This window comes from Bombus terrestris, chromosome 9 (assembly GCF_910591885.1).
Source record: "Bombus terrestris chromosome 9, iyBomTerr1.2, whole genome shotgun sequence".
NCBI lineage: Eukaryota > Metazoa > Arthropoda > Insecta > Hymenoptera > Apidae > Bombus > Bombus terrestris.
In genome coordinates, this window is record NC_063277.1 from 18,015,641 (window position 1) to 18,028,885 (window position 13,245).

The following is a 13,245-nucleotide window of genomic DNA, read 5'->3' on the forward strand; positions in this document are numbered from 1 at the left end:
TCCTAGAATATTATCCTGCACATTTGAAGTTGTAATATTTATGTTATATTAATTTTTATATATTTTCCAACATCAGTATAATCTTATTAAATATGTGTTTGTAACAAAAATGTGTTTATATTTTAATAATAGTATAGAATAGAGAATGTGTTATAGTTGCATTTATTCGTCTATTTGTGTCAGTGGTGCTCATGTTAACTAAACTTGCTAGAATATGCTTTAACCTCTAACGATCTTTCTATACTACCGCCATTCGAAAATTTATCATAAAATTTTACATATTTACATATATATGTATATTTAACATATAAATTAATGGTCTCAATTTTTTCAAAATATAAGAATTGTAGCTTATCGATGAGTATCACTGCTTTCCGCCATATTTCTCGTCCCTACCCCTACTTATTCTCGCTGACCTATCGTCTTGTTATGATTGTAATATTTGTGATTCTTGTTCGTTCAAATTGAAAGTGTTTGATATCTTGCTGTGGAAATTTGTAATTGCTGTCAGTTCCCTAACCTCTTTATCGACGAATGCCCTAGTGGTGTTTTGTATCGTGTTAGTTAAAAGTGACATATAATCGCGTAACATGATGTCGCGGTCTGTACGTGCAGAGACTCGTAGTCGTGCCAAGGATGATATTAAGCGTGTAATGCAAGTCGTTGACAAAGTTCGCCATTGGTAAATCTCTTAACATATTATAGATGCACGAGGAAATGTTGAAAAGTTTTACAAAAGAAAGTAAAAGAAAGAATGTAGTAAAACTATATGGATATCAAAAATGGATAAAAATTTTTCTTCTTTGCAAAGTTTAATAGAGATTTTGCATTACACATGTCAGCTGTAAACAGACTTTTGTAGTTCTGAGATGTTTTATGCGTGTTGATTGAGTAATAGTGTTGTATGTCTGCTTTTTTAATAACAGTAAAGAAGGTAGCTTCTCTGTCTGTTATTTTAACATTAATCCAAGAAATCATCAGTGCTTTTCATGCCGACACTTTTATAGGGAAAAGAAATGGGTTACAATAGGAGAAACTACTATGAAGATTTATAAATGGGTACCTATATCAACGCTTGATCAGGTAAACAGAAGTTATAAAGCATGTATAAAAGTAAGAAATAAAAATCAATATTCTTTTGCGTAGAAGAAGAAGACAAAGACAGTTGCAGACAAGGAAAATGGTTTGCCAAGAAAAAGTGGATTAGATTCGTCGAACTCTAATTTTGGTCTTACAGAGGATTCAAATACGTGTAAGTTAAATTTCAATACTTTATGACATATTTGTTATTTCTTGAACGTTAAAATCTACAAAAGTTTTATAATATATTAGGTTTTTCAACAGTTAGTGATTCCCAAGGATTAACTGACTTTTCTGCGCATCTGGGATTTTCTGAAGATTCTAATTCGCAAAATAGTGAACCAACATCTAAAAGGTTAAAGACTGATTAAAGTTCATCCTGTGACTGTTATTTGGGATATTAAATATTTAGGAAGTAATTTCTATCTTATACGAATTTGCACACTATAAAGTTATCTTAAATCATAATTGTAAATTAACAAACTAAATGAAATTTCATCTTTCATTTTATTCTATTTAGCAAAAATTTTTATGCATTAAAGAAGAGGATAATCATATCGATCAATATAAGTTAAATGTAATGAGTTTATTTTTTTATACATGAATTTGTTGTATAACAACTCGACTTAATTTAGAAGCTAATGTTAATGACGTTTTATTTGAACATTTGCATTAAATGTTCAGTTCCTTTTAAGATCTGTTTTGAAGGAAATTTAAAAGTGTAGTATAAAATTATTTTTCAAAACGGATTGTACATTTTAGACAATATTCATATTATTACAGTATTATTTAATTAATGAGATACATATAAGATTTTCCTTCATTTCAATGTAACATCTCAAATAACTGATTGTCAAACATTGATATATTATAATTTTGGAAATGTAAAATAGATAATGATATATTTGTTTTTGCTGTAAAATAATATCTCCAAAATACAAATGTATAACGTTACAATTATCTTCAAGGTATTTATGTGTCTAAGTATAATCATATATTCAATAATTGCTCGATAATTGAGTATCATTGTACATATTTCAAGTATCATTTCTTTGCAGTTTTATATTCTAGAATTTACATTCCTTGACATTATGTTATAGCACCATGAAATGTACAAAATACGCTTTGACACTTACAAATAAATTAATACAATTGTGGACATTTGAATTTATATTTACATAAGTTTTCAGGAAAGCATAAAAATGCTTTGATAAAATTATTACTTAATCATTTTCATTTGTTCAAATACAAATGTTTAGAAACCTGTATGCATTAAAAAGAATTAAATTAATAACATTTTATTATATAGCTAATTATTATAATTTTTGTATAACTACATTTTTATATGGATTCTTATCTGTAATTTTAATAATATCTGTATATTATGAATTATGTACAGAAAAATATTTGGCTATGATACTAAATTTTTGCTTTTAATGTGTACAAATCTCAAAATCTTTACAGTAATTTAAATTATAAGTTGAGTATACTTTCAATTAATGCTATCTGTTATAATAAATATAATATTCAACACTTTATTATGTAAGATATAAATTGTTTATAAATTGTTCTATTCAGTTGTTTTAAGATTTTAAACATGTGATATATTTAAACATATTATAATAATTTATATATTTTAATAAAAAAAGAATGGTATCTGTGTGATTATTTTTTATTTCAAATGTAAAATTGAATAAGTAAAGCAATAAAAACGATCATTGAAAAATTGTATCAAATGTAAATGATTAAGGAAATTGTAAACCCTATATAACACTTTTATTTACCAAGATAAAATTTTTCCATCATGTTGAATAAAACAACCTGTATGTTCTTCATTTAATAAATTCAATATATTCAAGATATTAGTAACACTAGTATTAACATCCATGGGTGCATTGGTTCCTCCCATATCTGTACGCACCCAGCCAGGATGTAAACAAGTAACAAGGATTCCATCCCCTTTTAAATCAATGCTCATTGACTTTGTAGCTGCATTGAGAGCTGCCTAAAAATAAGATAAATATTATAAACTGTATCTATTACATAGGATAGGTAAATTCTTTATTGCACTATTGGGTCTAATACAAAATTAGTGCTTACAATAAAATACCGAGATAGTATGAAATAATTTTGTTGCAATATGTAACTGCATGAAACTATGAAGTAGGAACAAATAAGAGAATAGAGAGTCACTAATGTAAACAGTATATATAAAAAACATGATTTTCTCAAACAAATCTATTGCAATACTTCTACACATAAATAAATAATATTCAAATTTAATGTTTTGTTAAGTTATGAATTATCTATTGATTGATTCAAGCAAAGAAAATATTACCTTGCTACATCTATAAGGGTAATATCCACCTTCATTATTGTCAGCAATACTTCCAAGAATTGAAGACATGTTAATAACCGCAGCTCTATTAACATTCATTTTTGATTTGTCTGCAAAGTTATTGGATGATATTTTCAATAATGGTAAAATTGCCTAGAAATTTAGAAATGTATTATTTTTAAAATTCATTCATTAACAATTCATAGAAATTAAAACAGCATGAATTCAATATATATACATATATGTTGTATGTTCTTAAAATTATATTGTACATATAAAAAAAGGACAAAATATTTTTAATAATCTCAACTAAATGCAATACTTTTTAAAAAAGGATGTATTAAAAAATGTTCAACTAACCTTTGTTAATAAAATTGGTGCTACAGTATTTACAAAAAATGCTTCTGTAAGCTGTTTCTCTTTTACAAGACCAAGCCTTGTAAATTTTGAACTGATTCCGGCATTGTTAAATAGAACATTTAATCCTGCATTGCCTACCTTTTCGGCCACGACTTTTATTATTTTATCGTAATCTTTTGTATTGGCTAAATCTTTAAACAAAAAGAAGAAAATGGAAATGTACGTTGAAAACTACAAAATTTAATCTGAGGCATCTTATACATATATTAAATCTAATGATTTCATAAATTACTTTGTACTATATACATACATGTATATCTCTTTTACTACTACTCTTTGGCTCTGGTCAATAGATTTGTATGTACTTTTCAGACTACAGCTGCGTACATTCTCTACTTTTGTACTATTTGTGTCAACTATTTATATTTAGCTTAAAATTATTAAATTGATGGTTTACAAATTTCTTTAATCTAATTTATACACGACAAATGTAATAGATATTGGTAAGTCACATAATTTCTTTACATCATTTTTTTTTTATTAGTTTCTTATATTCATGAAATTTCATCGCATTCATGAAATCGTTAACTTGAAAATTTGTAACGTAAAGTACTATTACACTAACATCAATATTTCTTATCATTAAGATATCATCTTATGAGATCATATTTTGATTACAAAATATAAATATAATTTTATAAAATGGTATATAAAATGGCACATTATTTCATAAAAAATGTCATATTATTTCGTTATTTAAAATATTTGTATTTCCTCGTTTATAAATTGTTTCGTTAATTAAAATGGTATGGTTTTTCTAATTTTTTTTTTTAATTTTTATGAATTAATTTTATGCACTTTTAATTTTTGTGTAAAGAAAGGCAGTAAACCTTCTTATCGACTTTATAGTGTAAAATCTTATTTCTTCTCTTTCCATATTTAAGAAATAAGATCATTCATAAAAATTGTTTCGAAATCGATATTTCTTTCTTATACATGTAGATAATTTATTTATTATATGAATTCAACAAATATTTCGCATTCTGACTGTCAAGGTGAAAAAAATTTTATATATAACTCTTATTATCAGATATCGTAAGTACATATCGACCAGTACTATTTTAATGAAATTCCACCGTTTTCAACGACAGGAAATAGAAGCAACTAAATCCTTGTTCTGTAAAAATTGTGTATACATATGTTCATTTTTTGAATTCTCAACGTGAATTATTTCTCATTTTAAACATTGTAACATGAAATCTCGTAACTTGAAGAAAAAGAAATCGTGGTGTCTTAGTTGTCACAAGAAACCGCAAACCATGGACTCGGATTTAAGTGATCAAGAAACTGAATACTATATAAAAGAGAAAGAGCTGGTGATAGAGCAAAATAACTTCGAGGGTAAGTCGAAAACTCTTTTCATGATTTGTTATCGAGATTTTTTAACAATTAATAATTAAAAATACTTGCACGCCTGAAAAATATATATAAAGTTATTTGATTATAAGCACATATTTTTCTTTTTAGTATTTTACGATAATATTAAAAATGTTTTTCTCCTAAAGTCAAAATTAGTTGCAGCTCTTTTTAAGTAAAGACAATGTAAACTAGAGAGGGAAAGGGTCCGATTAATCTGTAACATATATATGTATTTATACATGTACATCCTATTATATAATGAATGTTATCTTTTTACATAGGCATATGAAACAATTTCAATAAATCCGAAATTTCACAATTGGATCTGTTGAAAAATCTAAGTTAGATTGCTCATGTAAGCCTATCGATAACATTCACACATATCTTCATAACAAAACCGATAACGCTAAAAATATTTTATTTTAATTTCTAGCTTCTTTGGAAAAAAAACAAATTACATGGTAATATTTTTTATTATTTTTTATATTTTATTCTTTTAATTATTATATCCAATATTTTATTTGCATTTAAACGAAATTTTTTTTATCACTCTTAGCTTAGAAAGTGGCTTATTGTTTTCGAAATATGACTTAATCTTATGTCCCTGGTGAATTAGATTGATAAAAATGAAGAGTTCTTCAGTAGTTGACTTTCTAAAATATTATTTATATTTTTAATATATAGTCAGTCTTATACTTTAGAGATGAAATATCATTATACGAAATATGTGTGCTATGTTACCAAATTACTGATTGCACTTGACCGAGTAATCTTTTCGTTCTTATTATCAAGTTACCAATTAGATATAATAATTGGAGGAGAGAACGATAAAATATAAACCTGTAGCCTATTTTTATATAATATACTTAAAATGTTGCGTTAAAATTAATAATATCAAACAAACGCTTTTACCTTCTAACATCTCAAGTTTTGGAATACATTTTCTATAGGATAAAAATTAAACATAGAACTTGTAATTGAATAAATATCGATAGAAATTGTAAATGGAAATATTAGCATTAAATTTTAGATTAAGATTGGCAACATTTTAACAGTTAAATTTTATTATCTTTATATATTTTCTATATATTATCTTTATATTATCTTCAAATATTATATTTATTTAAACCTAAGCTAAGTCTATGGTTGCAGTGACTGATTAACATAAATTTCATTTTTAAAAGTAAAAAAGTAAAAACACATATACATGTATGCATATATGTAAGACGATTAATGTTTAACTTTAATTTATTGAACCGAATCGTCCTTTTGTTAAATATCGAAAAATTTCATAAAACATTTGACTTATTTTACAATTTTTTTATAAATTACCATTAATCATCAGTAGATAATACATTAGATTATGCTTTGTAATAAAGACAGTAACGAGGAAAATTTGTTTGAAATTACAAAATGCTACGGTATGGTTACATATGATATTGCATATTACATACCTATTTCAATAATGTGAACGTTCTTCGATTTCTCAGCCAATAGAGTCAATTCCTGAAAGACAATATAACTTGGGAATATACTTAAAACGAAATAATTACATAATAGAAATGTTCTCGAATATTGCTAGATAATCGCTATTTATTCAAGAAAATGATCTTTAATCCTAATAATTAATGTAACTTAATGCAATTCTACTTATTCGAGCGGTCATGTCATGTCATTATTATCTTTAATGTAGGAAGAATTTCTCGTATGAAGGATTTATAAAAGTATTTTGTGTCGTAAGATACTAAAATCTTATGCATTTATAAATATTTTTACGTGCATTGATGATTATTTGGATCTTCTAAAATTTAGGTCAAAATTTTTTTCCAAAATATCGGGTTCTAAGGTTCGTTTTATAACGAAATTTACAGTGACTTGCATGAAACAGTTTATTGCGCAATTGACCAACGCGCATTGTGTGAGTCACTATAAATCAGACTTAAAAACTCATGTGCTTGGAGCAACTATATAACAGATGGCGGTAAACGAACCAAGTAGGCGTCAGTTCGCTCTTGTCTTTTAGACGTAAGAAATCTTTTGATCAAGCGCGATATACGAGAGCTAACGTTCTTTAAACAGGAGAACCATTACTTATTACATTCCTTTATAACGTGAATTTTAAGTCTGTAAAGTGTAACGATGGCACCAATTGGTAAGTCGAATTCATAGCTTGAATCCGATTATTGCATAATATCTTTTCTCATTCACTTTATGACTAATCTTACCCTTGCTTTATTCACGTTTCGGCAAGTTGCAAAGATATTCTCTGGTGGTTGCAACGTTTTTACCAGGTGTTTCACTAAACCTAGGCCAAGTCCGCGGTTGCAGCCTGTGATTAAGATAGACTTCATTCTATGTCGCGATTTTATTCCAAGATATTTTTTTATATCGTAATAATTTTCTAAACTCGTTGTACGTTGTACTCCGTAAAAGAGTGTATTATCGTATATCGTGAAACACGAGTGTCATCAGGGTGACGTCACGTGGCCGTGATCGGCTGGCAATAATCATGGCGACGTTAACGCTACTCGCTAGGCTTGTCACATTCCGCTCCGCTCACGCTAAATTGCTCGAGTTCTCATGGCCTAGATGTAATACTTTCCCTTATGGAAGAACTGCGATGGCTTGCATGTGCTGTGAGTGTTAGGTTTCTATGATTTGTAATTGCAAATATGCCTTAATTTTGTTGATAATATGTGAAATCTATATATTCGTATACCATTGAGCTATTATACCGGCTAGGTTAAAAATAATCGAATTAATTAACACGATTCAATGATTTGTTTCTTAACTCCATTAATTTACATGCAATTTAAGCGGTAGTTTTATATTTCTAGATACTGTCTTATTAAAATGTAGTTTTAACTTGTTGTTAATAATAACAGAAATATCGTATAACCTCATACTCATGATCATTCAGTTTTTACATAGCTAGAACATTTTAACATGAAAAATTGATGAAATATTTCAAAATATACATTCTACAATGATCAATGTTGAAAATTCAATGAGCACAGTTAATTTTATAGAGGATTTTATTTATTATGTTTGCAGCTGATCAAAAGTTCACGTATGATCTGCTTGTTATTGGCGGTGGATCAGGAGGTTTGGCAGCTGCCAAAGAAGCAGTGAATCTAGGTGCAAAAGTTGCAGTTCTTGATTTTGTCACACCATCTCCAAGAGGTACTACTTGGGGTTTGGGTGGTACTTGTGTAAATGTTGGTTGTATACCAAAAAAGTTGATGCATCAAGCTGCTTTGTTAGGAGAAGCGATACATGTATGTTTCATTAGCAGATTAATTATGTTTTATTATTCAAGAGAACTTTGAACATTAAAATTTCATATTTCTAGGAATCAGCAGCTTATGGTTGGCAAATACCAGATCCAAAAACTATTAAGATAGATTGGCAAGCATTAACAACAGCAGTACAAAATCATATAAAATCTGTGAACTGGGTCACACGAGTAGAGCTTAGAACAAAGTTAATACCATCCTATTTTTACTTTTTAAGCATAAAATTTGTATTTATTAATTTACTTGGCTCTTTTATTATTACAGAAAAGTCGAATATTTCAATGCACTTGGTTATTTTAAAGACCAACATACAATATGCGGGAAAATGAAAAATGGAGAAGAAAAATTGTTTACAGCAAAGAATATTTTGATTGCTGTAGGTGGTAGGCCAAGATATCCTGATATTCCTGGTGCTTTAGAATATGGTATAAGCAGCGATGATATCTTTAGTTTAGGGGAAGCTCCAGGGAAAACTCTTGTTGTTGGTGCTGGATGTATCCTTTTTTTTTTTATAAAACATTTGTGACGAAGCTTTATTCGTATCTTTGTCAGTGAGATTTAAAATAATGTTATATAATGCTTCATTTTCCTTAATGGATGAATAGATATTGGTTTGGAGTGCGCTGGATTCTTGAATAGTATGGGTTACGATGCAACTGTAATGGTACGTTCAATTGTTTTACGCGGATTTGATCAGCAAATGGCAAATACTGTTGCTGAGGAAATGGAGAAACGTGGTGTACACTTTATTTATGAAGCTAAACCATCAAAAATTGAAAAGCAAAGCGATGGTCGGCTTCTTGTACATTGGGTAGATAAAGTATGTTCTATTTTATTAATTAAAAAGAAAATATATATATAATTAATGTTCAAGTTATATTTATATAGCGATAAATTTTTGTTTTAGGATAGACAAACGCATCAAGATATTTTCGATACTGTTCTCTTCGCTATAGGTCGCAAACCACTTACAGAAGAATTAAAACCAGAAAACATTGGTCTTAAACTTGTTCCCGAAACTGCAAAAATAGACGCAATAGATGAACAAACGAATATTCCAAATGTATATGCTGTTGGTGATGTGCTTCATGTGAGTGTTATTTTTATTTTTCACTTTTGAAAAAAAATTTCCTTTTCCAACTTATTAAGATTTATTGTTATCGATGTAAAAAAAGTAATGTAAAAAATTGGAGATAGGTAAATATTTAGTTTTTATTGCGTATTACAGAAAAAGCCAGAATTAACCCCTGTTGCCATACATGCGGGTCGATTATTAGCGAGAAGGTTATTCGGAAACTCAACGGAACAAATGGATTACGTGAATGTTGCGACAACAATATTCAGTCCTTTAGAATATGGTTGTGTTGGTCTTAGCGAAGAAGCAGCAATTGCTATTCATGGAGAAGACAAAATAGAAATTTATCATGCATATTACAAACCAACGGAATTCTTTATACCACAAAAAGATGTTTCTAATTGCTACTTAAAAGTAGTTGCGTTTAGAAATGGCGATCAGAGAGTGCTTGGTATGCATTTCATTGGTCCTAATGCCGGTGAAGTGATCCAAGGATTTGCTGCTGCTATGAAGTATGTATTTATTTAGTTTTTTACTATACGAGTAATATGTTATTTTATTATTATCTTTTATTTCATTATTTTCTTATTTTTCTAGGTGTAATTTAACATTTCCAAAACTAAAAGATACCGTTGGAATTCATCCAACAGTGGCAGAAGAATTTACACGTATATCTGTAACTAAACGTTCTGGGCTTGATCCTAAGCCACAAAGTTGTTGCAGTTAAACATATACGATATTAAACTTGTTACATTGCTAATATTTGTGAATATTTCGAAGTATGATCGACGTTAAACGTTTTTCATGCTTATAATATTGGCTCCAGAATTAATTTTCTGAGCGGAATTCCTTTAAAATGGAAATATTTTTTACTGAGTACAAGTAGGACATCATCCTTAGGATATTATATTTTCGACATGAAATTATAGAGCACCGTCCTGTATGGAAAACTTGATTCCTTTGGAGCATTAGAAATGAATGCAAATATAGTTTATATTAATATATTTATAGTGATTTTTATAATTATAGTTTTTTCAAATATCAGTATATTATTCTGTATACATTCGAAGGAAAGTAAATAAATATGAAAAAATATATATGTCAATAATTTATTCCATAACATACGAAAATATAAAATTTTACATAATAAATCATTCATAAGAAAGGATTTTTAATTTTAATAAACGTGTTATATTAAATCTGCAAAAAGAAATAATTCAACGATTAATAATTATTAGAGTCGTCAACATGTAGTTTGAAAAATATTGACGTCAGAAGTAAAAGAGTTTTAAATCATTCTTTTCTCGCTGCATTCACTTTTAAATCTTATTGACATGGACAATTAAATTATTTCTACTGCTACGGAAGATAAAAAAAGATGACTAAAAGGAGAGAAAATGCGTCTGACGATGATAAAATGTTATGCAAGGTCGATTTGAATGTTATTCCAAGGTCATAGACACAAGTAAAAAGATTGACAATTTTAATAAGTTCTATTTTTTTTTTATTTTGTAGCACTGATTCTTCATTGTGAGATTGTTTATTAAAAGCAGTGATAATCTCAGGATATGGACTATGAATCGGCTTAAAATTAAGTCTTGAATATCCGCTCCATGTGTTCAAAGTCCTTCCAATTTCAGATGTAATCATTTCTTCTCCCATCTTTGGCGTCCAATTAGTTATACTATTTGTGATACATGTAATAATAGATACATGTAATGAACGTAATATATGAAGATGGAAGATAAGCTGTTGTGCTTCATTGTTAGATGTTTCTAGGTACATACAACTATGTGATGTTTCTTGTTTTCCAACCTTTCGATCCTATTACGAAACGCTTGTTACGTTGTAGATTTTTCCTTTTCCTTAAAATGTCAGGAACACCACATCGTGGAGATGCCATTAACTGTAACAGTTTCGTCTAAATGAGAACTTACAAAAGTAACGCTTTACACTCGTTAGAGAAATATTTTAAATAATATAAGAAGTAAAATGAATTTAAATTAAAACGCCAAAAACAATCGAGTTTTATAATTATTTTTCACATATGAAATTAATTGTTCGATAGTAGCAGGATCAACACTTTCATTGTCAGCTCTAGCAACCAACTCAAAACGTGGTGTATATGCGAAAAATGTCAAAGCTATTTTGATGAATACATAAGTAATACATACTACAGTAATACATAATACATAAGTGGATAATTAAGCGCGTCTCGAATTCTCGAGTACAAGAGTCTGAACGTGAACAAACGCAGTTGATACATCGGCTGGCTGGCACTAAAAGAGTTAATACATGTGTACATAAATAATAAGTAAACAAAAACGATATATATTAAATTATTTGTTAAACTTGCCTATAACTAAGAAACCACGAAGTCTGTTTAGATGAAACTAATTACAATTAATTCTTTAAGTTCTAAACTTTCACTTGAGCCCACGCTCTACAAGAATGTCGAGAAATAAATATATATATTCTAATTCTATTATAAAAAAAGCTGATGACCTCAAAATCTTGCAAAAAAAAAAGCAAAAAAGTGAGAAATGACAAATGACCCATTTGCACGGGGCTCTTGAAATACTGTAACTTGATCTCGAGAAGTTCTCTCGTACAAGAATAAATAAAACGGATATTCAGGTGATCCCATTCAGCTGAATAAGTATAGTACTAAATACGATAGTCAAGAGACAAAAAGATGCACCTTAAGCGTTGTGTTATCCAGTTGCCCAGTAACTGGGATATTGGCAAATTCTTGTAAAGTTTTTACTGCGTTTGTTATGGCATTTTTCTCATATAACGCATCCGAGTCAGCTGTACCACTTTCCAAGTACCCATACTCCTTCATAAAATTTATCTAGAAAGTTATTCACAAAGTTTCGTGAATAAATCGTGATATTTTGGTATTTTCTAGTTAATCAGAGTGGTATTTTTATTTTTGTCGAGTGAACATAAAACGTTATAATATTTATATATACATATATGAACTCGGTTGAACTCATTCGGCAAAATCTTTATTTGTATCTTCTATCGGATTTTCTGTTTTCTACTTGGCACTATAACATTGTACGCCAATATAAAAAGAAAGAATAATAGTTATATCTTCGAGTATAATTCACGAAAATAATTCAAAGAATATAACAAAAGATTAGAAGCATCTGTGTTATGCACATCAGAATATGCGTATTTTGAGATACAAAAACTTATTTTTATAGGAATCTAGTTCGTTTGATTTGTAATAAGATATCTAATAGGAAATTTTCTTCATAAAATAAAATTTCTTTTCACCTACCGCAGACAAAGATGGCGAAATAGTATTAATATTCGAATAAACAGGTGCTGAATCATATTTTCCCACGACAAGAAAGACAGAGAAGATAATGTAAGATAACTCCATGAATGCACTGCCTTCACAGAACTTAATAATTATAATTTATATTTAATTTATTTCGTCAAACAGCGAACAAACACCAAAGAAATATAAATATTTGTTTAGAACTTTATTAAAATGATTGCCAATGTTTGCATACGTTAGAAGCTTGTTCAAGTAATCAGGAACTGAAACGGTTTAATGACTTCTTGACATAGCAGTAACTTCAGCAAGATTGATAACGAAGCCGATGTCACTTGACCTTTGTCTGTAACCAATATGAAAATTCATAAAAAGACAGCATAAACTC

At 28.5% G+C, this 13,245-nt stretch overlaps 4 protein-coding genes across 7 annotated transcripts; 2 read left to right on the top strand and 2 right to left on the bottom strand.

Moving 5' to 3' along the window:
- The first annotated feature begins 108 nt into the window (after window positions 1–108).
- On the top strand, window positions 109–2,239 carry LOC100648445 (B-cell CLL/lymphoma 7 protein family member B). The gene is made up of 4 exons (XM_003397922.4): window positions 109–682; window positions 1,008–1,083; window positions 1,147–1,252; window positions 1,333–2,239. Exons 1-4 carry the CDS (start codon window positions 591–593, stop codon window positions 1,449–1,451), a joined length of 393 nt encoding a protein of 130 aa, XP_003397970.1. The 5' UTR covers window positions 109–590; the 3' UTR covers window positions 1,452–2,239.
- Window positions 1,648–7,554, bottom strand: LOC100648329 (C-factor). Of its 2 annotated transcripts, none has more exons than XM_020864305.2 (5): window positions 7,423–7,554; window positions 6,652–6,703; window positions 3,779–3,969; window positions 3,419–3,571; window positions 1,648–3,085 (listed from the first exon to the last, which is right to left on the bottom strand). In XM_020864305.2, the coding sequence occupies exons 1-5, from the start codon at window positions 7,546–7,548 to the stop codon at window positions 2,861–2,863; spliced, it is 747 nt and encodes a 248-aa protein (XP_020719964.1). In that variant the 5' UTR covers window positions 7,549–7,554; the 3' UTR covers window positions 1,648–2,860. The 2 variants fall into 2 exon arrangements, with proteins under 2 accessions (XP_020719964.1, XP_020719965.1); XM_020864306.2 differs by lacking the exon at window positions 7,423–7,554 and adding an exon at window positions 6,974–7,109.
- On the top strand, window positions 5,009–10,663 carry LOC100648102 (thioredoxin reductase 1, mitochondrial). Of its 3 annotated transcripts, none has more exons than XM_003397919.4 (8): window positions 5,009–5,179; window positions 8,252–8,475; window positions 8,550–8,680; window positions 8,758–8,987; window positions 9,099–9,313; window positions 9,401–9,583; window positions 9,722–10,080; window positions 10,166–10,663. In XM_003397919.4, the coding sequence occupies exons 1-8, from the start codon at window positions 5,032–5,034 to the stop codon at window positions 10,293–10,295; spliced, it is 1,620 nt and encodes a 539-aa protein (XP_003397967.1). In that variant the 5' UTR covers window positions 5,009–5,031; the 3' UTR covers window positions 10,296–10,663. The 3 variants fall into 3 exon arrangements, with proteins under 3 accessions (XP_003397967.1, XP_012167689.1, XP_012167688.1); XM_012312299.3 differs by lacking the exon at window positions 5,009–5,179 and adding an exon at window positions 7,177–7,349; XM_012312298.3 differs by lacking the exon at window positions 5,009–5,179 and adding an exon at window positions 7,695–7,833.
- A 382-nt stretch (window positions 10,664–11,045) lies between these two features.
- On the bottom strand, window positions 11,046–13,203 carry LOC100648563 (matrix metalloproteinase-24). Its single transcript, XM_048408501.1, has 3 exons — window positions 12,858–13,203; window positions 12,270–12,422; window positions 11,046–11,474 (listed from the first exon to the last, which is right to left on the bottom strand). The coding sequence occupies exons 1-3, from the start codon at window positions 12,960–12,962 to the stop codon at window positions 11,358–11,360; spliced, it is 375 nt and encodes a 124-aa protein (XP_048264458.1). The 5' UTR covers window positions 12,963–13,203; the 3' UTR covers window positions 11,046–11,357.
- Window positions 13,204–13,245: the final 42 nt, after the last annotated feature.